Source organism: Lissotriton vulgaris, chromosome 9 (assembly GCF_964263255.1).
Source record: "Lissotriton vulgaris chromosome 9, aLisVul1.2, whole genome shotgun sequence".
NCBI classification, from domain to species: domain Eukaryota; kingdom Metazoa; phylum Chordata; class Amphibia; order Caudata; family Salamandridae; genus Lissotriton; species Lissotriton vulgaris.
This window is the reverse complement of record NC_141697.1, coordinates 598,128,772-598,156,496: the sequence shown is the minus strand read 5'-3', so window position 1 is coordinate 598,156,496 and position 27,725 is coordinate 598,128,772. Positions and strand designations below refer to the sequence as shown.

At 48.1% G+C, this 27,725-nt stretch overlaps 1 protein-coding gene across 1 annotated transcript in view; it reads left to right on the top strand.

Annotated features, from left to right (window-relative positions):
• CCDC175 (coiled-coil domain containing 175) overlaps positions 1-27,725 on the top strand; it is a 406,581-nt gene that overhangs the window by 373,385 nt on the left and 5,471 nt on the right. The window contains exon 18 of the mRNA XM_086938208.1: positions 5,763-5,806. Coding sequence (XP_086794334.1) covers positions 5,763-5,806 — 44 coding nt within the window. The remainder of the gene's footprint in view (positions 1-5,762; positions 5,807-27,725) is intronic.

Genomic DNA, 27,725 nt, shown 5'->3' with positions numbered 1-27,725 from the left:
TACTCCACGATGTCCTGAACCCCCACCCCCAGCTGACTCCGGTACAGTTCCTCATAATATCCCCTGAAGCGGTTCAATATAGCTGCCTGGGAGTACACCATCTCTCCCTGCGCATTATTAATGCTGAGGATCGGGCAGCCCCTGAGTTCCGGGTTAGCTAGTCTGGCCAAGAGGGTGCCCACCTTGTCCCTTTCCGTGTGTGCCCTGATAATGTACTGCCTATAGTCGTAACATCTCAAACGTTCCGTCTCCGCGGCTACCACTTCCTTCGCCTCCAACAACTGGGCCTGTAGACCTGGCCTAGTTGGCCTGCGGCGCTCCAAGTCCCTCAAAGCTTCCTCCGCTTTCATTAGGTCATTCAGCACAGTCGTACGAGCATTCGAGAACCTGCCCAAACACACCCCTCTCACCACCACTTTCATTGCATCCCATTCAGTAGATCTACTCGCAGCCGTGCCTTCATTCACACCGAAATAACTATCAATGCCTTGCCGGACCGCCTCGTCAAACACAGAATCCTCCAGCGTCTCCGGCCGAAGCCGCCATGTTGGTATTACTGAGCGCTCCCTCTGCCACTGAATATGCACCAATAGGGGGTTATGATCGGATATAGTCCTAGCCAGGTACTCCGCATGGGTAATCAACGGGGCTAGGGATCCCCCGCAAAGCACCGAATCGATCCTGACATGTAGATCATGGAGAGCGGAATAGAAGGAATAATCCCTGGTTCCCCTGTGCCTCTCCCGCCAGACATCCAGCAACCCCCATCGTTCTTGCCAGTCCTTCCTGTGCGCGGCCAGCCTGCGCACAGGAGAGTCTACTAGGGGGGGGATGGGACCTATCCAGAACAACATCAGTAATCGAGTTGAAGTCCCCCCCTAGCACTATCGGACCCGCCAGGAAAGAGGCCAAGGACCCCGAGAGGCCATCAAAGTATCGGCCTTGGTCAGTGTTCGGTGCATAAACACAACAGAAAACCACATCCCGTCCATATAACCTCCCCTCCACCGCCACAAACCTGCCATCCGGATCTATTGCCTGATTCAGCACCTGGAAGGGTACCCCCGCCCTCACCCAGATCAAGACCCCCCTGGCATACGCTGAGTAAGTGGTGCCAAAGACCTGGCCCCGCCATCTTTTCTGCAAGGCAGCGCACTCTTTTTTGGTGAGATGAGTCTCCTGGAGCATAGCAATCTGAACCCCCCTGCGTACTAGGTATGCATGTACTTTGTGACGTTTCACCATAGTCCGCAGCCCCCGGACATTCCACGTTAGGCATTTCAAGTTAGGTAATGTCCCCATTCCAACTCCGTACAGTCCGAATCAAATAACAACGATCCATGGCCCCCCCAATGCAGTTGCCCCCCCCCAAACAGTCCCAAAACTGAAACATTCCCCAAACCCCACTCCCCAGGACAGAGCACACGAACCCAATGGCCGCCCCCATCCAAACCTTGATCCAACTCCTCACACACTTACCCTGTGGTCTCCACCACAGTCGACCTTAAGGGCCTAAGGGGGGTGAGTCGCCGCCGACCCCAGCTAGCGGAGCCCGCGTCCCGCACTTCATCCCCTCCAAAACACACAGCTCCCCCTCCCGGCAACCCGCCCCCCAGCAACAGGATAACACCCTACCATGAAGTCCCGATCTAGTCCCAGTTCTCTCTCAGCCGCAAAAAATAACCTCCGAAGTTTGTGGGGTTACTATCGGCCCTTTCTGGCTCTCCGCCTCCGAAAGTTCCTCTCCTGTTCGGCTGCCTTCCCCTCCCGAGTCCGTTTCGGCCCGTTCACTGTTCTGTTGCGACCCTGTAATGGCCGCCGTCGCTGCGAGTGCATCCCTCTTCTCCGCCGCCATTTGAGCCTCCCGTTTCTCCCGCTGGCGCCTGTTGCGGGATCTGATGCGTTGTGACTGCCGCACCCGGGGCTGCTTGGGTTGGTCTCGCCGACTTTGGTGTGATCTGTCCGTCCCCGCTCTGTACGACTCAAGCCATTGCCAAACTTCGTCCGGAGTCTGGAAAAAGTGCGTGGTGCCATCCATGATAATCCGCAGCTTGGCCGGGTAGAGCAAGGAGTACTGGATGCCTTCCTCCCTGAGCTCCTTCTTCACAGCAAGGAACGATGCCCTGTCCTTCTGGACCGCCTGCGTATAGTCCGGGAAGATAGTTACCTTGCTGTTCTCCACCTCATAAGGGCCCGACATCCTGGCCCGCTGGATGAGGAGATCTCGGTCCTTGTAGTGGAGGAGCCGCACCACCATCGGTCGGGGGGGGCGGCCAAGCCCCGGCGGGCGAGCGGGCACCCGGTGAGCTCGCTCCAGAGTGAAAAATGGAGTAAGCCCCTCCGGCGCCACCACAGTGCGAAACCAGTTCTCCATGTAGGCCACCGCATCCTCCCCCTCAATCCGTTCCGGCAGGCCTACGACCCGCACGTTGTTCCGCCTATTGCGGCCTTCGGCATCCTCCGCCCTCCGCTCCAGTGTGCCCAGTCGGGCCAAAATGTCCGTGATCCTGTGCTCCGCTGTCACCACCGATGGCTTCAGGTCCAGCAACAGTTGGTCATGATCCTTGACCCGATCCGCCAGCTTCGCGTGATCCGCGCGTAGCAGCCCCAGGCCCGTGGCCACTTGGGCAATGTCATTGTGCAATGCCTCCTTAGTGGAGGTGTTCGCCTCAAGGATGGCATCCAAACGCCGGTTCAGCCGCTGTTCCTGGTCAAGCTCCGTGGAGGGACTCTCACTCAGCCGAGTCGATGTCGCCGAGTCCCCCTCGCGGCTCCCGGGCGTCGGCCCTCCGATAGCCGCCATGTCAGGGCGCTGCGTCACAAGTCCGGTCACCCGTTCTGCGAGTACGCCCGTGGGTCCGTGCCGGCCACCGGGTACCGGGCAGTGCTATGTCCCCGACGACGTTCACAGGAACAATGGCCAGGCGGACGAGCTCCGTTCCGTCACCCCCTTGGCCTGCGGGGGGAAGTATGAGTCTTAGGGCGGTGGCCGACGAGGGCCCCCGATCTTCTGGGTGAATCGGGTCAGCGTCCCCTGGTCTCAGGGCATCGCCCCGCCAATCCTAGTGCGTCGGGCAGCCGGGTGCAGGGTCCCTTGCTACTTGGCGACAACCGGGCTCAGGGCTGAAGTTCGGGACCGTCCGACCTCCTCGCCGCCATTTTCTTCACACCCTGGGCTACACCTCGGCCGCCTCCTCTCTCGATCTCCTCGGGGCCAGCAGTCCCCCAGCGACTCTCCGATTACGCCCAGCTGTCCCCTCACACTTCAGAGGGCAGGAGCGTCGTCTCCGGGTCGCCTAGGGTCCCGAAAACAGGAGAATTAGCGGGATTCCGCGCGGAGCTGCGAGCTCACGCCGCCATCCCGATCGGCGTCCAAGCCACGCCCCCAAAACACATTTTTCCCATACGAACTTTAGACAATGCTACAGCCCAAACAACTGAATGGAATTACACCACTTTTGATAGCAAGCTAGATCTTTACCAAGAAAGCTTGCGTTTTTGTGATTTGGTGAAATTTCATTTAGCCGTTTGAGAGAAATTAAGCTTCAAAATGTATAGATATCTAGCAGCACTGTACTACAGAGGGAGTACTGAGTACTGAGGGAAAATAAGACAAATGAAGCACTCTGATAGGTCATGTACTGCGTGAGCGATGGTTAATATGGTAATAAAATCTTGCTTCAAAACCCTAGATATTCACTGAGAAAAACAAATATTAAAGTGAGGTTATAGTTAGGCTTGATAATACCGTACTTTAAATTTTTTCTAAACCTTAGAAGTTCACTTAAAAAAAAAAGGTCAAAAAGACGTGATAGTTAGGTCAAAATGTCAGTTAAAAATACAATTGAAACAAAAAAAAAGGAAATTCACCAGGTACAGTTAAATAAAGTAACTATAACTTGTGCCCCCACCATGCACTGCTTATGACCTCACATTCTACATCACTCATGACATGTTCTATCATATCATTCATAACATCACTGATAACATCTGAAATAACATCATTAATGACCTCACTGCATGACAAGTGCACAAGTTATATTTACTTCAGTTAAGTCTATGTGGTGAATCAGTCAGTTTAAAAGATATATTTGAGGAGTCAAGACTCGCGTTTTAAAGCCAGTTATTGTTTTTATTGTAGCTTTGGAGTAATGACTTAAGGAGTAAAAGTATGCGGACTAAATGCTTGTGGACTAAGGTCTGATGTTTATCATTTAAGAAGATTCGGATTTGATTTGATATTCATGAGACTTGGTCCTCTTCTCAAGAAGTTGGTGTTTACTGTGGCCATTTCCTAATATATTGGGGTCAGATGTAAGTTCCCAATCGGGCAGGAAATATCCTCATGACATACTTTAAGTTCTGCCAACACTGCTGATAAACCTTGATGGGTTTTTGTTCCACATGGTGTCCTGGGCGTCCCCTTTTTGAAGTTTTCAGGACATTGGTAATGCAGAGATTCCTCTTCTTGTGTGCCAGACGCTGGGTTTCTTTTACCCTAACTTTTGGCATGCATGATGTCTGTGTTGTTGGGGACCCAGACTGAGTTGCCAACATCAAAGGTTGTTTTGAGAGTTTCTTGGAGATGTTAGTCCCTATCTTCGTTCTAGAGAATAATATTTCAGAAAGATATGGGGGCATATTATCAAGAACTGCATTAAAATTATCGCTATTTTAGTGGCAAGAAACGGACACAAAAGAGGCGATAATGGGCTTGATAATATGCCCTTGAGAATTCCAATAGAAGCCCATGTTCACACCAGAACATGGGCTTCTATGGGAACTCACAAGGGCATATTATCAAGCCCATTATCGCCTCTTTAGCGGCAGTTTCCTGCTGCTAAAACTGCGATAATTTTAATGCTGTTTCTTGATAATATGCCCCAAGGTGTTTCCTGATGAGGGGGTCCTAGGTATAGCTTACCTCTCTAACTTATAGCACTGTCCACTATGAAACAATACCAATAAGGTCAAATGGATGAAGGACAGAGCTTGATATTCCTATGCAATCTATCTTTTAGGTTCTGTATTGGGTGATTAGGCAAGTCTAGTCTCTGTGGCTTTCGTTCTTGTTGATATTTTTGGTGTAGAATTCTTCAGCTTCAGTGTTTCCTCCTTTAACTCTCGGGTCCAATCCCTTTGGGTGGTTACGAAGAACATATCTCATGGTGATTGGCTTCTTTACGCTGCCAGACCTAAGTATAAGGCTTTCATTCTTACTTACATGGTAGATTAAGAGTAAGGACCTGATTTTTGATCTCGGCGAATGGGTTATCCGGTCTGCGGAAATATGAATCCGATAGGATATAATGGGATTTATATTTTGGCGGACAGGATATCCGCGACGTTGTGCACGGAGTAACCTGTCCGTCAAAATCTAAAACAGGCGCTTAGTACTGTGACTCACACACAGTCTCTCATTAGTAAGGTTTTGACAGGTACTTTATTTTGAGAACCTCAAACACCCTTGAATATAAATGAAGGGAATGGTTAAGTATTAGCAATTTAATGAAACTTTGTAGTACCCTTCTCTTTTTTATGCTTACCTGGTTTTTAATATACAATTGTTTTATTGGAATAATGTCATGATGGTTTTCCTATTTCAGAGAAATATGTTGCAAATTGTGTGAACAGTTCCAGCTCTTTTTAAATGCTGGATATATTTAAATCAATTCTCTGACTTAAAATGAGACATAAATGCAATTTTTAAAAACAATTATTATTGTGGCATAACTGGTATGTTTCTGTTGAATTTGTTTTAGATCTTCTTATGAAGGGATGGGCTCGGGAAACCTCAACCCGAAAGGTACGCATATTTGAAAATGTGTTAATCACACTAAATGATTTTTCATACCACTTTAAATCTCAAATATATACCATTTTAACGTTCAAACTAGTCATTCAGCAGGGGCGCAATGCAAGCCTGTGCAGCACAGAGGGACCCTGACTCTTCAGGGCACCCCAACCCTCAGCCCTGCCAAGTACCACACATCAGGTGTTAGGCTAACGCATTCTAGTGCTGGTGTCTGCATCACCGCACTAAAATGCTTAGTCATGCATGCAAAAATCTCCGACTCCTCTTCTTTGGCCCCTCAATCCTTGCAGGGTGGGGCATTTGAACAGCTGTGAAGTAATGGAGACTCAGGAGCCCCGCTTCACATTCTACAGGGGAGGGGGGGGGAGACATTATTTTGCGTTCTACACTGTCTTTGAGGCATTGTGCGACCTGAAGATTTATCACCCAACGGCTATGGGATGTGTATAACCAGACAGGTGACGCACGTTATCACACTTACTTGCACCAACGAGCACTCTTTCCTGAAATGCACTACAAAATATTTTCAAATGCTTTTATGTATCTTATGCATGTGACAAAAATAATAATTGGTGGCAAATGCGTGTTCATTATGTAATTTGTGTAGATGATCACTTTTTGTTGAACCGATTAGTTCATCGTTGTTTTAATGTCAAGAAGTAAATTACATAGTTTTAAAAATATGGCCATTGTTTTCTTGAAGCATAAGTAACAGCCTGTAAGCTGTCCCTAGTATATTCATATGGAGGTAGAATTGTTTGATAAATCAACCCAAAGCCGAATATTTTATTGGTTTTCTTCTACTTTCCCCTTTATGAGTTTGTCTCCCTTTGCCATGTTTGTGGTTGAGTGACTGGAAATTCTGTAATGAACGCATTTCTAAAAACTCACTCATCTGTAAGACAAAACCCATCATACTTAACATGTATTAGCAATAAATAATAATTTTAGATAAATACCAATCTATAAACATACAAAGTCTTGCATAAAAAAAGAACACTGGGATAAAAAACATGTAATGCAACACAGTTAAGCATGGGCGAATTTTGCGAATCTCGCGTTCGCGAATTTTGCGGATTTGCGAATTCGCAATCCGCAAAATCCGCGAATTCTCGCGAATTTGCGGATTTTTTTTTTTTGTGTTCGCAAGTGTTTCTGCCAGTTCGCGAGGATTTGGTACTAGTTCGCAATTGCGAACTTACTTGTCGGCTCGCAACGGTCGCGACTATGTTGTTTCTACGTCTGGTTCATCATCACAGCCTCCCAGCACCCTCTGTTTCACCACTGGCACCCTCTCTTTGACCCATGCCACCCTCTGTTACATCAATGCCACCCTCTGGTTCATCATCACTGTAGAAGATGGGGGGGAAAAGCAAGCCCACCTGCCCTGCTTGAACTGACATGAATTAATTTGGGGTTAGTTTATTAACAACACCTGCCCTGCCCCAACTGACAATAATGAATTAGGGGCTAATTAATGTGTCACTGAAAGAATTTGAAGTTCCAGCCTGGCACCTGCTTGTCTGCTCCTTTAGCTGTAAATCAGGACCTTTGTGGCATACAGTTAAGGTCCGAGCAGGGTCACACAATAGTTGCAAGCAGGCAACCGAATTCTGGAGGGCCCCCTCAGGAAGCACTACAGGGAATCGTTACAAATCATGAGGTTGACCTTTTGCACCTGCTCATTGCTTTTGCTAAAATCGTTTTTCGGTTTTTTCGCGCTATTCGCGGGGCGCGGCGTCGTGCGAAACCGACCGCGGAAGCCGCCAATTCGTGCGAATGAGCTTTTTATTTTTTTGCGGCTTGTTGTTTCGCGAGTTTTTTTGCAGTATTCGCGAGCCGCTTGCAGCGCAACACGCGAATTTACCCCAAGGTCAAGTACGGGCGCGGCCATTTTGTTTGCGTGACGTATTTCCGTTTCCGCCCGCTATGTATAATCTCGCGCAGTAAGCGCATTGCGAGTAGAGGTTCGCACGAGATCGCGAGGGAAATCTCGCGCGAACTTACTTTCGCGCTCGTGAACGGGCGCCGGCCATCTTGTTTTTCATTCATTTCCTGTGTCTGGGCATGGTGTTTAATCCTCTTGGTATCTTTGCCATCCTTTGCTTGTTTTCATTTTTTTTTTCACGATTTTGCTTCTTATCTATCCCTCTCTTTTCCTAGCTGTATATTTTTGTCTTTTCTGCTATTTTTCTTTACTTTTAAACTACTTTTTTAAACTCTTTTCTTTTCTTCTTCCCTATCCTATTCTTTCTTAATGTTCTACTTCTTCCTACCTTACCTGCCCAGACCATGGTCAAGCCAGGCGCCGTGAAGCTGCCCAGGCACTTGAGGGCCGCAGCGGCGGCGGGGAGTAGTCCTGGACCCAGTGCCAGGACAGCATGCGGGAGATTGAGGGGGGAGCAGGTGACGCGACGGGAGATATTCAGCCCGGAGGAAGTGGGCGCGCTGGTCTACTTCGTCCAGCGCCGCCTGCCCAGGACCATCGCGGGAGGCGGCAGGATCGCGGCCGGCGGCTACAACATGCGGGAGCGCCGGAAGCGGTGGGAGAAGGTGTGCTGGGCCATATCCCACCTCTACGGGGTCCAGCGCACCTACAGCCAGGTCACCCATCGCTGGACGGACCTCCTGGACCGGGAGCGCGACCTGCTGGACCAGCTCGGCTTGGAGATCCCCGGGCTTGGTGAGTAGTAGTAGCCATTTCATCACTCACTACTATGATGTTTTCTCCTGCTCTGTGTTGTTGTATTGCAAATATTTGTTTTTTACATGGAGCAAGCCAATAATGCCGCTGATGACGATTACATTGTAGTTAAATTATATTTCAAAATCTTCTGTGCATTTCAGGTGCACTGCTCTCCTTCTCAGTGGCGTTGCTACTATGCTTATTTGTTTTCTATTTTGTGGTCTCATTGGCCTGAGTAACTATTATGTATGAGTGTACTTTACAGAACTGCGTAATGCTAGACACTAGGGGGCAGATTACATTTACAAGCCCCTTGCGCCACGTTTACGTTGCCTTGCGTGACGCAACAGCGGCGTAAACGTGCCGCATCCCTGCGAGTCATTTACAGCATGACGCATCTAGGGAGATGCGTCACGTTATAAAGCCATGGGCCTGCACCACAATGGGTGCGTTCCTAGTACGCAGGGTGGGCGGTCCGGCGGCTGTGCGCCTCGCAAAATTGCCTGCGTGAAATCTACAAGATTTAACGCAGGCACTTCTGCGACGCTGCTACGTCAATTCAATTCCTTATGCCTGCTTGAAGCAGGCGAAAGGACTGACACAGCATGTTAAGTATTGGGTGGCCCTGAGCATTACTGGAGTTGCATTGCGTTGGCGACGTGACTCCAGCGATGCGCCGCTCTTACGTGACAAGATGCGTCACGCAAGTGCCTACCCTTGCGCCAGGGCGCGCCGCATTGTAAATGAGGCGCATCTGCCGTGTCGCAAGGGTAGTTTTGCGTGACGCATTTGATCTGGCGCATCTCTAGAGATGCGCCAGAACGCGTAAGTAAGTATGCCCCTAAGGGGCAGAATTGCAATTACCGTCGCATCCCTGCAAAGTAGCAGGGATGCGCCATTAATTGTGCGGCCCGCTACCACCACCAAACATGGTGCGCCGTATTTGCAATGCGGCGCACCATGGGCCCAAAACGTCACCGAAGCTTTACTGCTGGAGTTGCGTCGCAACGATGGCGCAGCTCCAGCAATGCTCTGGGGTACCCTATCTCCCCAATGCTGGGTCAAGCCGTACGTCTGCTTCAAGCAGGTGCAGGGTTTGTGTGACGCATCATTGTCCTAAAGGTGACTGATTGAAATTTTGTAGATTTCCCTCAGCCACTTTTAGGATGTGTTCCAGCGCAGGAATGCCCTCCCTTGCGCCGGAACGCCCCCTGATGGCGCAGGACTTTATAACGGGATGCATCTCCCAAATGCGTCACGTTGGTATAATATTATACGCCTCACCATGGCGCCCTTTTTAGGTCTCGCCTGGACATCGCATCCGAAGGATGCGTCCAGGCTGGAGACTTATAGTCGTCTGACACGGGGGAATGAGGGACACAAAACTGTGACGAGCGGCTGGATTGAGCTGCGTGCACGCGCGTCAACATTCACGCATGCGCACATCACAGCCACACGCATACACAGCACTCACGCATGCGCACATACACACGCATACACAGGCACACCCCCGTCACCTACACGCATACACAGAGACCCCTCCACACACACCAGCCCCTCTCCTCTCGGCTCCACACACACGCACACGCATTTACACTTACACAGACACGCAGGCACCCAGACAGGCAACCCCCCCCCCCCCCCGTCACACACACGCATACACACAGACTCCAGGACACATACACATACACACACACATGCACGCTCACACACATACACAGTCCGCCGCCGCGCGCGCGCACACAGATGCCCCCCCCCCCCCCAACAAGGCGAAGCCCCACTCACCGGCATCCTCAGTGCAGCGGCTCCCACCGGCAGCAAGACTCTTCTTCCCTTCTTCGGCACCGGGGCGCAGGGTAGGCTCCTGCCTGCTCCGGTGCGCCAAACAATCGCGGCTCTTCCGTGGGAGGCGGGGTAGGCTCCCGCCCTCCTACTTCCGGTTGTCCCGCCCGGCCTGCCTGACTTCCTGTTCGCAGGCCGGCGGAAAACGAAAGCGGGAGTCCGCCGTAATTGCTTACCTTAGGGCAAAGGAGCGTGTGTGCGCGGCGGTTTCCTTTGCCGCGCGCGTTGATTGGTGAATGCGCAGTGAGTATTTTTTATAAAACTGTAAAATACTTGAATCAAATGCGCATCACGACGTCTGCGCATGTCCGTGACTTGGTATGATACAAGGAGGCAGGAGAGGAGAGTGTGCGAGCGGCCGGTTTCCTTTGCCGTGCATGTTGTTTTGCCAAGCGTGTTGTTCGTTGAGGGTGGAATGCGCAGTGAGTTTTTTATGAGAAAATTATTAGGTACAATTGCACGGACTTGATTCCTGGAGTACACCCTGTCCACGCACAGAGGACTCCTGAGCCGTGGATGGATCTGGTTTCCCAGGCGACCGATGGCCGGGTTGTGTGCCTGGCCCTCTCCATCAAGTCTTCGTCTGATCTGTTTTGATAAGGACGGGTCGGGTGGGTTCGTTGTTATGGGTGATTGATTTTTTTTTTTGTAAGTACATTCCTCCAAGATACAGTGAAGCGTTTAGTACTTTGGTATTGCGGGTACATTTTGTCTCTTACCTCGTAGCTTCTAATCTACGGCCTTGTGCTGTTGCAGGAACATATCATTTTGCCATTTTGTTCAGACATTGACCAAGCTTAGCTCCTCTGACATAAACCAGTGCACGCAGAAGAGGTACCCGTTTTATGCCACAAAAGGAACAGTAATGATGAGTGCAGAGTGAGTGCAGAGTGACAGTGAGTGCAGAGTGCATGCAGTGAGTGCAGAGTGACAGTGAGTGCAGAGTGCATGCAGAGTGACAGTGAGTGCAGAGTGACAGTGAGTGCAGAGTGACAGTGAGTGCAGAGTGACAGTGAGTGCAGAGTGACAGTGAGTGCAGAGTGAGTGCAGAGTGACAGTGAGTGCAGAGTGCATGCAGTGAGTGCAGAGTGACAGTGAGTGCAGAGTGCATGCAGAGTGACAGTGAGTGCAGAGTGCATGCAGAGTGACAGTGAGTGCAGAGTGACAGTGAGTGCAGAGTGACAGTGAGTGCGGAGTGACAGTGAGTGCAGAGTGACAGTGAGTGCAGAGTGACAGTGAGTGCAGAGTGCGTGCAGAGTGACAGTGAGTGCAGAGTGAGTGCAGAGTGACAGTGAGTGCAGAGTGACAGTGAGTGCGGAGTGACAGTGAGTGCGGAGTGACAGTGAGTGCGGAGTGACAGTGAGTGCGGAGTGACAGTGAGTGCAGAGTGACAGTGAGTGCAGAGTGACAGTGAGTGCGGAGTGACAGTGAGTGCGAAGTGACAGTGAGTGCGAAGTGACAGTGAGTGCAGAGTGACAGTGAGTGCAGAGTGACAGTGAGTGCAGAGTGACAGTGAGTGCAGAGTGACAGTGAGTGCAGAGTGACAGTGAGTGCGGAGTGACAGTGAGTGCGAAGTGACAGTGAGTGCAGAGTGACAGTGAGTGCAGAGTGACAGTGAGTGCAGAGTGACAGTGAGTGCAGAGTGACAGAGTGCAGAGTGACAGTGAGTGCAGAGTGACAGTGAGTGCAGAGTGACAGTGAGTGCAGAGTGCGTGCAGAGTGACAGTGAGTGCAGAGTGACAGTGAGTGCAGAGTCACAGTGAGTGCAGAGTGACAGTGAGTGCAGAGTGAGTGCAGAGTCACAGTGAGTGCAGAGTGAGTGCAGAGTGACAGTGAGTGCAGAGTGACAGTGAGTGCAGAGTGACAGTGAGTGCAGAGTGCGTGCAGAGTGACAGTGAGTGCAGAGTGACAGTGAGTGCAGAGTGACAGTGAGTGCAGAGTGACAGTGAGTGCAGAGTGAGTGCAGAGTGACAGTGAGTGCAGAGTGAGTGCAGAGTGACAGTGAGTGCAGAGTGACAGTGAGTGCAGAGTGACAGTGAGTGCAGAGTGACAGTGAGTGCAGAGTGACAGTGAGTGCAGAGTGACAGTGAGTGCAGAGTGACAGTGAGTGCAGAGTGACAGTGAGTGCAGAGTGCGTGCAGAGTGACAGTGCGTGCAGAGTGACAGTGCGTGCAGAGTGACAGTGCGTGCAGAGTGACAGTGAGTGCAGAGTGACAGTGAGTACAGTCACTCAGCACCACCACATTATCAGTCAGAACCACCACAGCATCACTCAGAACCACCACAGCACCACTCAGCACCACCACAGCATCACTCAGCATCACTCAGCACCACCACAGCACCACCATAGCACCACTCAGCACCACCACTGCATCACTCAGCATCACCACAGCCCCATTCAGCACCACCACAGCATCACTCAGCACCACCACAGCACAAATATGTTCTCTCAATGTTTCAAGCTTTATTACAAATGTCACAAAAAGATGTTAATATTTCACTTCTGTTCTTGGATTTTGTTACAATAAAATACACTGAACATAATCTTCACAAAAGTTATTTACAAAAGTTTAAGCTATTGCCATTATAAATTACAATCACTTTTATTAAGTATTAAAAAAAATTAAAAGCCATTGTTATTTGTAATATCAATACATCTAAGTCACGTAAATACAAATGTTGCATTACAAATGCTATAGGTGTCACATTTGCGAAAGTTATAACTATTGGCATTGTAAATGACAAAGCTATTAATTTAGCTATTTTCAAAACCAACACATAAATGAACGTTTGGTGAATTTCCATTAAAATATTTGACTTTTTTACTAAGATATTATTATACTGTTTTATGCAAACAAAATTTAGATACTGCATAAATAACTTTAATAAAACATATTTTATATGAAGCTTTTTATGTAAAAAAAAAATATAGCATAAAGCAAAAAACAATTGCCATTTACAATGCTAATAGCTCAAACTTAAATAATGCGAGACCTATTGCATTGCAAATGCTTGTTTGTTTAGCTGCTGCGTCACAAAAGTCACGCAAGAACGGAGCAAAAGAGCCGCAAGGGGCTTAAATCTGCCCCTTCCTTTGTACCCCTGACAATAAGAAAAATAGTGGCGGTGGATTGATAGTTTGACTATTTAAATGACTGGTAATGTAGCAGGCAACTGTTAGTGTTGTCACTGATCTGACTGAAATCACAATGGAGTTTGTCTGTCACTGTGCGTCTTGCCTGCGGACTGCTGCCTGCCAGTCCTAGGTGAACCTTTCAGTACTTTGTTTAGTGAGTTACGTGACTTTCGAAGTCACAGGTCCGCAAATAAATGAAAACTAACCCTAATCAATATAATTTCGCGGAAATATTTTGTTATTGTTCTTTTGAAATGTTTGATTTGGTTGACATTGACAAGCAACAATCATCCATGTTTTCTGTTCTTTCTTTCATGTTGTACGTCAGCTCCCCCCAGGGGCGAGGGGAGGACACAGGAGCAGCAGGTGGCGGATACTGTTCAACAGGGCCAGGATCGGGCAGGCGAGGGCTCCTTTGCTGGCCCCAGTAAGTTTTCATTTTAGACTAGTACCTATTTTTCCTAGCGTTCCTCATTTGACTTTTTTCAAAATTGTCTTTGATCTTCTTGTAGACTGTATCTAAATTCTTATCCTGCCTCTACTATGACTCCCTGTGGTATTACTAGATTATTCTTATTAGTCTGTCTGTGTAGCTAACTAAGATTGCACGGTTGGCGAAACTCCCATTCTAGTCAGCAATAGCTCTATCAACTTAGTGCAGTCCTCTGGGATTGTCCATAATGTATTTTGAAGTGTTCTATCTGGACTCATGCTTGCAAAAATTGCAAAACCTTTCGCTCAGTCACTCTAGTCTGGACCAAAAAACACAGATTGTATTTAAGTTTAAAAGCTTTATTAAAAGTAAACACATTTATTAAAATGAAGTCATAATAAAACTAAACGTTTAACTGATAATGGAAAAGTGGTTAGTGCTGACGATTAATTGAAGACATTTCTTGTGGTCGAGCCGAGCTCTCACCTGGTTTCAACTTGATCTTGTTGTTAGAAGTCCATCTTCTGTCTGTGTGGAGAAAAATGGTGCGTGTTAAAAAACCAGCCTTCATCAGTTGTGCCAAAAAGTGCAGAAAGACAACCTTCCCTGGAAAAAGGGACATTTTTTTTAACTTTAAAGTAGACAGTCACAAATTACATTGTTTTCACATGTCTTCATTCCTAGACCAAAGACTAGTGAGTGCTTTATTCTAACATTCCTAAATGTACTTTGTAGGTGGAACATCTGGTGGCGGGGCCAGCGTGGAGGTGGTGGTGCTCGACACGGAGGCGGAGGGCAATTCTTCTGGGGAGGAGGCGGCGGCTGTGAGAGTTGAGACGGTGGTGGTGGCGGCCAGAGGTAAGCTCTTATATATTCCTTACTTATTGAGATTGAAGACTAGCTGGGAAGGCAAGAATATGAGATGCATGGCTGGGTGAATGATGAAGCAATGATGGGTGGAAGGACAACAGCCTGGGTGGGTGACACAGAAACTGTATGTGTCCATATACCTGGATCATGCTACTATCTGACTCTTAGATAGCATATGTGTATCTAGAGCAGGGGTACTCCTAGTACGGCCCGCGGGCCGGTGGTGGCCCGGCAAGCCTTCCTTGGCGGTGCGCAGACCTTGCAGACAATCACTGCTCCCCCGGCCCCCACAGAGCAGAGGCTTTGTTGCATTTCACCTGTTAGCGCCCCTGCATCTCCACTCTGACAATCACTGCTCCCCCGGCCCCCACAGAGCAGAGTGGAGATGCAAGGCCACAAAGAGGTGAAATAGAACAAAGCCTCTGCTCTGTGGGGCCGGGCAAGCAGTGATTGTCAGGGTGGAGATGCAGGGGCGCTACAACAAACAAAGCCTCAATAATATGTTAATGGTCTTTTAAAGACCTGTTAAGTACTTTGGTGTTGTTGTCTGTGTGTGCGCGTTGAGGAAGCGGTCTCAACTTGGGCTGAAGGCTGACACAGATAGACACACACACAGTGAGATGACAGAGGGGGAGGGAGAGGGAGGGCAGGAGGGAGAGAGAGATGGAGAGGGAGGGCAGGAGGGAGAGCAGGAGGGAGAGAGATGTATGTAAATGCTGGGTCTGGTGGCTCAGTGGATGAAGGCATCTGCTGCAGGGACCTGTGTGCAACCTCATGGTCACAAGTTTTCGTTTTGCTTTAGCCCCGCCCCCTCTGACTCCGCCCCCACCAGTGCGGCCCTCGGCCACAAACTACACTGTAAATTTAGCCCCTGAGAGAAAGTTTGTGAGTACCCATGATCTAGAGAGAGTAGACGGTCAGTGGATGAACTAAGTGTAACTTTGAAGAGCATGTAACACTGCACCCGCACGTCCGTTCCAGTGTAGGAAAGGCAAGGAAAAGAAGTTTTAATTTTCTCCAAATACTACCATCAATAGTAGCAGTAGTTTGTATTGCAAGCACAGCATAGATCCGGTTATTACGGTGGCCAATCCCTACCTCTCTTAATAAGTTTAGTAGTACTCAGTCATTCATGTGTGGATGTATCACTGGTCACTCAATAAAAAGCAAAGCACCTAAAGTCATCCCATATATAAGCAAAAACATCCCATGTGAAGTGATAGATAATCAGATTATTTATCTTCTTCAGAGTATTCTCAGTGCCACCCGTAATAGAAAAGTAAGAGCTTCACCACCTGCATGTACTGGACGGGTACAGTAACGCAACGCAAGTCTAGGTCACTCCTCATGGCGTGCGTCTCTTTTTCTCGGGTGCAAGTTTACTGCGCTGGCATTATGCCGGCTTGCAGAACATAACGTACCAATTTTCCTAAACAAGAGACAAGAAGAAGAATAAGACTGGTGTACTTTCATAGTCGACTCCAATGGAAGTCCATAGTGCTCGTAGAATTTGTTCCTTAAACTCCCACTAATGTTAGAGCAAGGATGAAGAAGTGTGAGGTTAGATAGATACTGGCCTCAATAGTTATGTAATGCGCTTGCAAGTTGCTAGTTGTAGTGCAACACAAATTTCTGCTGAATGATTGAGGTAATCTTAAAGAGCATTGGTTACAGACTATGTCTTTCTTCATATAGGTTTCCTTCCAAACGAACAAGGAGGAAGGAGCTGGCTAGAGCGGCCCGGCAACGGAGGATCGATGCCACTGTGGCCGAATATCGGCGGCTGGTGGCCCTGGAGGATGAAGAAAGTGTGCAGTCGACCACAACAACTACGTCGTCTGCATCGGCCTCCGTGCCCCCACGGGCTGCCAGTGCCACCCAGCACAGTGGTCCACCCAGACTGAGCCGGGCTGCCAAAGCCAAACGCCACCGCCGAGTAGCAAGGACAACAGCTTCCTCTCACAGCCGTTGCACCTGCAAGGCATTGAAGGCACGCCTGCGCCGCAGTACCCTGATGGTGTCCCGCCTCCAGCAGGAGCTCCACCACTTTTCAAACGAGTTGGAGGGGCTCCGCGTAGAGCACGCCTTGCTCCGCCAGGAGCATGATGCCCTGGCCCAAAAAGTAGACAGCATCCACCCATAGTGTCCCTTGCCCCTTTTTTAGAGACTTTTGGGGGGTGGGAATTGGGAGTTGGGTTTTTGGGGACTTTTGAAGGACAATCGTTGGGGTTAGGGAGGGTCTTGCGGGAGATTATTTTGTTAGGGATATAAATATACTTTTTCAAACTTTATCTGAGCATACCCGTTTCTTACTGCTTGCCTGGTGGGTGGGGGTTTAACAGTGACTTTGTTTTCCTGAAAGTTTAGTTCCATTTTCTTCCTTTAAGTGTAAATGCCCAAATGTTTTCAACACTAAGTGCCTCTCACAGAGTAAGTGAAGTGAATCCAAGAGTCCTAGGACTTTAGTAGTACTACCGTCAGTCTCTTGTCTCTCCTACTAATACTTCATTATACCCCCAAACCACCAAACGCTTATCTTACCTGTAATTTGTGTTTGAAAGTAGGGCTAGACCCAGGGCTGGCTCCACGGGAAACAGCGAATAAGGTTGGCAATCTTGGTCGGATAAAATTTCCTCATAGCGGTGGTACTAGTGGTGTGACACAGTGGCAGTTGCATGCCTATGAAAAAAAAGAAAATTAAATCTGGTTTGTCCTCCTGAGCAATTCAACGGTACAACTGAGAATATAGCAGGTGACAGAAGTACACTAGAACAGTGCCACATTGTAGCCTAACAAATGGTAAAGTATAACTACTAATTCGGTTGAAGTTCTTTGACATTAGCCATGGGTCTTTGTCAAGCAGAGTAAGAATATATCCTCGGATTTCTTCACCAGCCTGTTGCTATCACCTTATCCTCCCCAGCAAGTGTGTGGATTTATTGCTGTAATTTAGTCACACATCAATCAAAACCACACAGCCCGGGGGAAGAGGGTTAGGGTTTGAAAAATGGATGAGTACGGGGGGTTTTGGGAAAGGTTTTGGGAGACAAGAAAAAAAGCACAGCATGGACAAACAATTGTGAACATAAACAAATCTTTGGGTACAAACCTATCCATCAATCTTTGAAAGTGCATGCACTACTGCATGCATGTCAGTGAAAAGTAAGTAGTACTTTCGACAACTGTGGAAGAAAGAATGCGACAGTACAGGGCCTGTGTGGAATTATTGATAACGATATTCAACATAAGGTCTCTGTAGCCAGATACCCGAGAGCCTTGCTGGTCACTATAAATCCATTCACAACAACACTCAATGGGGTTGGTCTGGAAGGTATAGTAGATAGAAAAGGAGAAATTGCTTTTTTTCTAGGTGTCCCCTCACTCACCAGGGTTGCCCCTTGGTGACATGCTTCATCATTGGGGCCATCCCAGTCCTCTACGGGCTGGGGCGTGCTGCGACTTGCGAATTACGTAGGAGCACTTACAAATGACTATGTGTGGTGCAGATGTGATAGTGGAGTGGACTAAGTGATGTGTTAAGGGATCAATTTAGAAGCAGAGAGAGATCCAAGAAATGCAGTCACAGTCAGAGAAAAAGGCAAGGGATACTGTATCTATGTGGTTGTAGATGTCCTGTTGGAAGTGGTAAGTAAGTTGCCTGCAGAAAAAAAATCCTCTTATTAGCGGCACTCCTCCATTGCAGCCGACGCTTCGTCCATCGATGTTGGTCACCAGAAGACACCCTGTAAAAAAAGCACAGCATAGACAAACAATTGAACATAAACAATTCTTTGGGTACAAACCTATCCATCAATCTTTGAAAGTGCATGCACTACTGCATGCATGTCAGTGAAAAGTAAGTAGTACTTTCGACAACTGTGGAAGAAAGAATGCGACAGTACAGGGCCTGTGTGGAATTATTGATAACGATATTCAACATAAGGTCTCTGTAGCCAGATACCCGAGAGCCTTGCTGGTCACTATAAATCCATTCACAACAACACTCAATGGGGTTGGTCTGGAAGGTATAGTAGATAGAAAAGGAGAAATTGCTTTTTTTCTAGGTGTCCCCTCACTCACCAGGGTTGCCCCTTGGTGACATGCTTCATCATTGGGGCCATCCCAGTCCTCTACGGGCTGGGGCGTGCTGCGACTTGCGAATTACGTAGGAGCACTTACAAATGACTATGTGTGGTGCAGATGTGATAGTGGAGTGGACTAAGTGATGTGTTAAGGGATCAATTTAGAAGCAGAGAGAGATCCAAGAAATGCAGTCACAGTCAGAGAAAAAGGCAAGGGATACTGTATCTATGTGGTTGTAGTTGTCCTGTTGGAAGTGGTAAGTAAGTTGCCTGCAGAAAAAAAATCCTCTTATTAGCGGCACTCCTCCATTGCAGCCGACGCTTCGTCCATCGATGTTGGTCACCAGAAGACACCCTGTCCACTGCCTGCCTGATGCTGAATTGTGGCTCGCTACTGTGAAGCCTGACTCCATCCTTTTTTCCCCATTGCAGAGACTGAAACCCGGCCTGTAATTATTCAACGAAAAACAGGAAGTGATATAATATTACAACACCACTGATAAATAAATATAAGGTATGTAGGCTGTGGAGTGCAAAAAGTCACAATTTGATTTTCCTAGTAGACAGTACAATATTTTTGAAAGTGCATACTCTGTCTGAGTCACCTTTTGAAGGATAAATAAGTATGGGCAAATTAATGTAGCGGATCTTTCCCCTCAAGCTAGGTGTACTGTAAACTGTGTTTTAGAACAAAATTAGATCTTCCTAGCAGTGCTCCCACCCAGACCCTTACTAAAGCCAGTCGCAAAAATGTAGAAGACCCCCAATCAAATCTCAAAAAACGAGGCCTAGCAGAAAATTGGTGACAAAACTTACTTTGAAAGTAAAAGTAGGCGGAAGTGCCCCCTTCCTAATTACCCCTTACCCACCGTGGATTGCATTCAAACCACTTGCAAGCAACCAAGCAAAAGTAGCCATAGCCAGCATCGCTCCAAGACTCGAAATCCCCCCCACTCAAACGCATGCAATAGAAATACTGCCAACCCTAACGAACCCTAAGTTAAGAATAGTGGCAAAGGCTTTCTTTAACTATGCCATATCCCCCCTTTCCCACCATGGATTTTCTTCAAATGACTTGCAACCAAAATTACACATTCTCACGAGTGCTCTAAGACCCCAGAACTCAGTTGCAAAAATCTAGAACACCCCGAAACACATGCAATCCTGCTGCTAGGGCTAACCCTAACGAACCCTAAGTTACAAAAAGTGCCAAAAGGCTTTTCCGCGAGGATTTTGTCCCAACAACTTCTACCCGGTATTAGACCTTCCCAGGAATGCCCCAAGACCCGCCAAACCACCCGCCAAGAAGCATAACACCCCCAAACAGGCCAAAAGCAAAATCTCATACTTGCAATATTTCTCGGCCTTCGGTCCAAACGCGCTGCGTAGCTAGGCCATAAGTCGGGGTTGCCACGACGGATTTCCTGAAAAGCAAATGCAATCAAGATTAGAGTGTCCCAACAGTGCTCCCAGACCACGAAACTCACCCACAAACAGACGGAACCCCCCCTAAGAGCACCTCAAAGGCAAGCAAGTCATCAAAAACACACAAAAAATTCCGCCTGGGATTTGGTCCAAAACACTTTTATCCGGTATTAGAGCTTCCCAGCAATGGCCCCAGAGCCGTCAACCCAGGAGAAAACGAGTAGAAGACCCCCAAACAGCCAAAGAGCAAAAGTACAAAAATGGGGACTTAGTCAATTTTTCACAAATTTCCCAAATCACTCCGCGCGCGCTCTGCAGCTAGGCCCTAACTCCCCTCTGCCACCATGGATTTGCTTCAAACCTCTTGCAAAGTAAAGTATATATAGCCAGCAGTGCGCCCAGACCCCAAAACCCACCCACAAACACCAGGAAGCCCCCCAAACAGGCCCCCGAAAACGCTACATTGAGCAAAATGTCAGAAATAGCCAAAAAAAAAATCAGCCTGGATTTTGTCCCAACCACTTCTACCCGGTATTACACCTTCCCAGGAATGCCCCAAGACCCGCCAACCCACCCGCCAAGAAGCCTAACACCCCCAAACAGGCCAAAAGCAAAATCTCATACTTGCAATATTTCTCGGCCTTCGGTCCAAACGCGCTGCGTAGCTAGGCCATAAGTCGGGGTTGCCACGACGGATTTCCTGAAAAGCAAATGCAATCAAGATTAGAGTGTCCCAGCAGTGCTCCCAGACCCCGAAACTCACCCACAAACACCAGGAAGCCCCCCAAACAGGCCCCCAAAAACGCTACATTGAGCAAAATGTCAGAAATAGCCAAAATAAAATCGGCCTGGATTTTGTCCCAACCACTTCTACCCGGTATTAGACCTTCCCAGGAATGCCCCAAGACACGCCAACCCACCCGCCGAGAAGCATAACACCCCCAAACAGGCCAAAAGCAAAATCTCATACTTGCAATATTTCTCGGCCTTCGGTCCAAACGCGCTGCGTAGCTAGGCCATAAGTCGGGGTTGCCACGACGGATTTCCTGAAAAGCAAATGCAATCAAGATTAGAGTGTCCCAGCGGTGCTCCCAGACCACGAAACTCACCCACAAACAGACGGAACCCCCCCTAAGAGCACCTCAAAGACAAGCAAGTCATCAAAAACACAAAAAAAATTCCGCCTGGGATTTGGTCCAAAACACTTTTATCCGGTATTAGAGCTTCCCAGCAATGGCCCCAGAGCCGTCAACTCACCTGCAAAGAGGTACAACAACACCCCCACAAGTGCTGAGTCTTTCTTCATTGGGCGTAAACCAGCCCTCTGGTTTGATGTAAATAGGAGTCTGGAGGAGGAGGATAGAGGAGCATGTTCTTCTGAACTTGTGAACCTGAGGAATGCAGACTGCGGCAACTTCAAATCAATTAGCAAACCAGTGAAGACAGTTCTGCTGATGGGCTTGATTTTGTGATTATCTGATTAAAGTTTGAAATATATTAACTGTGCACAACAAAGAAAGACAGACACACAGGAATAAAAGTGAATAAGGATGAAAAAGAAAGTTATTGATTCGTTGTCTCATTTTCAGGGCTCGGTATCACGGTCCAGGAATAAGAATAAGGCTTCGTCATCATACTCTGCGAATTCAGGCAGGGTGAGCTCAGTGTCACCTGACAGAGTAGAAATTCTCTCATCTATGTTGCTGGCCACCTCCTCTTCATCCGGCACACTTTCTCGTACTCTGAAATCTGGTGGTATGAGGTGCTGATTCATCTTGATCATTGTTAACCTCTCCACATTTTTGGGTGAGAGGCGGCTCCGTTTGGGAGTTACAATGCCACCAGCAGCACTGAAAACCCGTTCAGAAGACACGCTTGCGAGTGGGCAAGACAATTAGTTTAAAGCCAGGTTTGTGAGCTGTGGCCACAATTCTTTTTTCCCATGCCAATACGCCAATGGGTCAGAATTAACATAGACCTCTGTTGAGTCATTCAGATAGTCCTTCACCATCGACTCAAGGTCCTCATCCAAGGTTCCTCCACTTTGCTTAGCTCTTGCTGTGCCTCTGACCTTTTGAGAACCAAACCCACGCAGAGCTAGCCAATCCTCTTCAGCCTCCAATGTTTCTGTTGTGTCTCGTGCAGATGATCCGGTTGCCGGTGTCTTTAACGGCTGAGAGGTCACTTGTGCCACAGCCACAGGTGCAGAAGTGGATTGTTTTGACTGGGGATGGCCTGCTGATGTACTGCCATTTCCTTCAATTTTCAGCCGTTCTCTTTCAAACCTCTTGGCTGACAAGGCTAGCCAACGTTTGTACTTTGGAACATGTTCCATCATCAAAAGGAAAGAATGCTTGGCCTGCCAGCGCCTTTTTGTAGCGTGGATCCAGAATAGTAGCACAAATGTAATGCTCTTCTGAGTGGATCTTTTTAAGACGTTCATCACCTTGTAGGAGCTCTAATAATTTCTCAGCCAGAAGCAAAGAGTCTTGGTTTTTGTCATCTTTTTCAAACACAGAACACACCTCCTTCAGTTGGTCCTCCAGCATGTACAACAATGGGATAGCTTTTCCCAAATTAGAGTCCTCCTTGCTGACTGCACGCGTGAAGAACTCAAAAGGACGAAGCATGCGTGTCAGGCTTTGAACTATGTTCCATTGCGCCGCACCCATCCTCAGCTCCTCTGTACCCTCTGTAAGGAAATATTGATCGAGTTCCTTATACTGCTCATACAGACGCTCAAGCATGTAGAAGGTTGAGTTCCAACGTGTTACCACCTCCTGGATGAGTGCTTTCACTGGCATTTGACGTTGATATAGCAGGCTCCTCAGCTGCTTCCGGGCCTTAAAAGAATGGCTGAAATGCTTGCACATTTTTCGGCAGGTGTCCAATACACTGTACGCTGCACTGCCTTTATTACCCAAGAATTTTTGGACAACCAGGTTTATACAGTGCGCCAAACACGGCACTCTGAAATAGTCACCGTCCCTCATGGCCTTAACTATATTGGCGCCATTGTCCGTGGAAACATAACCAACCTGGCGTTTTAGTGGGGACAGGCAGTTAAGGACCTTTGTGTTAAAGACATCCAAAATGTTTTCTACTGTGTGACGTTTCTCCAAACCAAACATGGCTAGTGTTGCATGTTTCCGAGCAGCTTTAAAAACAATGTCCGCGTCAACACCTGCGTTTAGCTTTGCTTTAGCCCCTGAAAAAGAGACCCAGTGTGCAGTGATGCACATGTAATCAGCGCCTGCGCCACTGGTCCACATGTCTGTTGTCAGATGTATAGTGTGAACAGCACTCTTCTGCAAAGCTGCCCCAATCACCTTCAGAACATCTTCATGTAGTGCTGGAACTAAGCATGAGCGAATTTTGCGGATCTCGCGTTCGCGAATTTTGCGGATTTGCGGATTCGCAATCCGCAAAATCCGCGAATTCTTGCGAATTTGCGGATTTTTTTTTTTTTGTGTTTGCGCGGGTTTCTGCCAGTTCGCGAGGGTTTTGTACAATGTCGCAAATTGCGAACTTACCTGTCGGGTCGCAAGTTTCGCGAACTTGTTGTTTCTACGTGTCCAGCCTGTTTGGGACACTCTTCTTCATCACTGCCACTCTCTGTCACCACTGCCACTCTCTGACTACTCATGCCACCCTCTGGCCCACCCATGCCACCCTCTGTTTCATCACCACACCCTCTGGTTGTCCAGTGTACATTATTTTCGGCAAAGCAAAGCACACCTTCCCTGCCTCAAGTGACCTGAATTAATTTGGGGCAGATTAATGTGTCACAGAATATTTTTTTAGCTGGCACCTGCTTCCTTAGTGCGCCCTGATTAGTGATCTTTTGCACTTGCTAAGTGCTTTCATTGTTGCAAAATTAGTTACAACACCTGCCCTGCCCCAACTGACAATAATGAATTAGGGGCTGATTAATGGATTTTAACTTCCAGCCTGGCTCCTGCTTGTCTCCCTTAGCTGTAATTCAGGACCTTTGTGGCATATGTGTAACTATTCTGAGGTTCAGAGCAGGGTCACATAATAGTTTCAACTGGCAACTGAACTCTGGAGGGGCCCCTCAGGAAGCACTACAGGAAATGGCTACTAATGATGAGCCTGAACTTTTGAACCTGGTAAGTAGTTACTTTCAGTTTTGCTAAGATCGTATTTCTGCAATTTTGCACTTATTCGCGGGGCGCGAACTCACGCGAACAGTGCGAGCAGTGCGAGCAAAATCCGCTGCTCGCGGATTTGCGGATTTTGCGGGAAATTCGCAAATCTCGCGGATTGCGGATTTCCCGAAAATCCGCAAAATCCGCGAGCGGAACGGATTTTCCGCCCATGCTTAGCTGGAACCGCAACTCGGGCAAAATAGAACCGGCTAGGAACCTTCCATTTAGGGCAGAGCGCTGCCACTAATTCTAGAAAACCAACCCCTTCTACAAAAGAAAAAGGGAGAAGGTCCAGAGCTAGCATTTTAGCCAGCTTAGTGTTATACAGACGCGTCAGTCGGTGGTTGCGTTCATATTGCGCTTCTGTAAACAACATCTTTTTAATGTTGCCCTGGACCAAGGATTTACGGGATGATGATGATATCTTCGACCCAGTTACGCTCGCTGATGAACTTTTCCGCATTGATGTCTCACTCTCTCCCACACTCTTAGTGTGCCTCACATGGGGTGTGCTGCTGACAGGGGTACTGTGTGTAAGTGAAGTGTTTGAATCGTCTTCTTCCTCCTCGTCATCATCAGATGAAAAATCAATGTTTTCATTACGTGCAATTCCGGCTTGCTTAAACGCCTCTAGGTGCGGAAACCATTGGACAGGGTGCGCTCTCTTAAGATGACCTCTCTGGCCTCCGGTACCATAGTTAGAACCAAGCTTACCACGACCAACTCGAAGCTTACAAATGCTACAAATGGCTACGTTTTCCATTTTTGGGCAAACACTAAAGAAGTCCCAAACTGGAGACTTGAAATGTCTTTGGGGGCCAGAGGAGGCGGCGATACTGGTGGTGGTGGTCCTGCTGCTAATGCCAGATGAAGTGGAGGATGTGGATTGCCGAACTTCAGTACGTTTTGCACTTTCACCACCACGAATTGAGGTCGAGGTGGGTACCTTCTTGCGAGGAAGAAATATGGAAGCGGTAGGTTTTGGTGTACTACGTAACTCCGAATCTAATGATTGTTGTGTTTCCATTTCCATTGCCTCCTCGTCGAGATCATCATCACGCTCAGCAGCTTCTCGGGATAGGGTCAAAATGTCTCTTTGCTGCATGCCCGGTGGGGCTGCAGTGACCTTTGTGATGACTGGCTCGTCGTCATCGTGAGAGGCTTCATCACCAGCAGTATCTGTCACTTCTTGTTGAGCCTCATCACACTCCATAGGTATGAGTTTTTCGACGACCTTCCTTTTACGCTTAGGTACCTTTGTCAGATCATGGTGTGCCTCACTGTCAGACCGCAGTTGTGGTTCCCAAGACAGATCACTTGCATCAGAAGGAGGTGGGCTTGAAGAAGATGTAGACACCCCCCTTGATCTTTTCCTTGCTAGGGATGTGGAAGACAATGAATGATCATCAGGAGGAGTGGCTTCCAATACCTCGGCTTCATTGTCGATTTCCTGATGTGCCCCTACTTCGGGAGGAACAACTATTGTGGGCACTTGTGAACCTCCATGCACCTTTTCTTGCGCATCTCCTTTTGCTGCCTCTCCTTCCACATGTACTTGGGCGTGTACTTGCACATGGTGTTGTTGTTGCGGCTGTGGTTGTTCAACACTTGTCAGATGAGTTACAACAACCTGTGTTGATTCAGGGACATTGCTGCTACTTTCTTGCGATGAGCCAACATCACTGGTCGATGGTGATTGGAGAAGTACACTGACTGCCTCTGAAGCACTCAAGGGCTTTGACTTAAGTTGGCGTGGTGGTGGAGGCACTGAACCCAATGGAGCAGGGGTGCTGCTCCCAGCTTGGTCCCCAGCAGATCCTGCTGCTGCAGGTGTACTTTTTTTTTTGCTCCCAAAAAACGTGGCGGGTGGCACACCAGCCTCCTTGGTAACTTGCTTCTTCTGCTCCTTACTAGCAACTTTCTTGCTAGAGGAGCTACGGAGAAATTTTTTTGGGGCCATCTTCTTCAGAGCAGGTCAGACAGCAGGCCGCAGTTGCACGAATTGTAGAGTTGTCTGAGGCCAGATGTGACGTCGCGTGACGTTATGCTGCACACACACACCGCTGCAGGACTTCTTCCTGGCACTGGTGGTTCTCTTGAGTCTTGTGCACCTAAAAACAATGGAAGACAGAGGAACATCAGTTCAGTTATACACCACAAAAAAAATCAAAAAACACTGCAAAATCAGCACAATCCCATTCCATCCATGCCCTCCATGATGTTTAAGTTCAAGACAGCCCACAGAAAGACTAGGCCCATGCTAGACTCAAATACCCTGCCCTGGTGAAAAGGCCACAAGTACAGGCCCAAAAAACGAAAATGACTGAAAAATCAGCACAATCCCAATCCATCCATGCCCTCCATGATGTTTAAGTTCAAGACAGCCCACAGAAAGACTAGGCCCATGCTAGACTCAAATACCCCTGGTGAAAAGGCCACAAGTACAGGCCCAAAAAACGAAAATCACTGAAAAATCAGCACAATCCCAATCCATCCATGCCCTCCATGATGTTTAAGTTCAAGACAGCCCACAGAAAGACTAGGCCCATGCTAGACTCAAATACCCTTGGTGAAAAGGCCACAAGTACAGCCCCAAAAAACGAAAATCACTGAAAAATCAGCACAATCCCAATCCATCCATGCCCTCCATGATGTTTAAATTCAAGACAACCTACAGAAAGACTAGGCCCATGCTAGACTCAAATACCCCTGGTGAAAAGGCCACAAGTACAGCCCCAAAAAACGAAAATCACTGAAAAATCAGCACAATCCCAATCCATCCATGCCCTCCATGATGTTTAAATTCAAGACAACCCACAGAAAGACTAGGCCCATGCAAGACTCACTACCCCTGGGCATAAATAAAGGTTGAAAGGTAGGCAAAATCGTTGCAGCCTTGCAGGCCTAACAACAAAGCCTGCATTCAAAATGGCCACTTGCCTGCCAGCACATGGCCAGTGCCTGTAGCTGCACTCAAAATGGCCACCAGCCACATGGCCTGTCCCTCCCTATGAACACCCCCAAAAATCGAAAAACACTGCAAAATCAGCACAATCCCATTCCATCCATGCCCTCCATGATGTTTAAGTTCAAGACAGCCCACAGAAAGACTAGGCCCATGCTAGACTCAAATACCCCTGGTGAAAAGGCCACAAATACAGCCCCAAAAAACGAAAATCACTGAAAAATCAGCACAATCCCAATCCATCCATGCCCTCCATGATGTTTAAATTCAAGACAACCCACAGAAAGACTAGGCCCATGCAC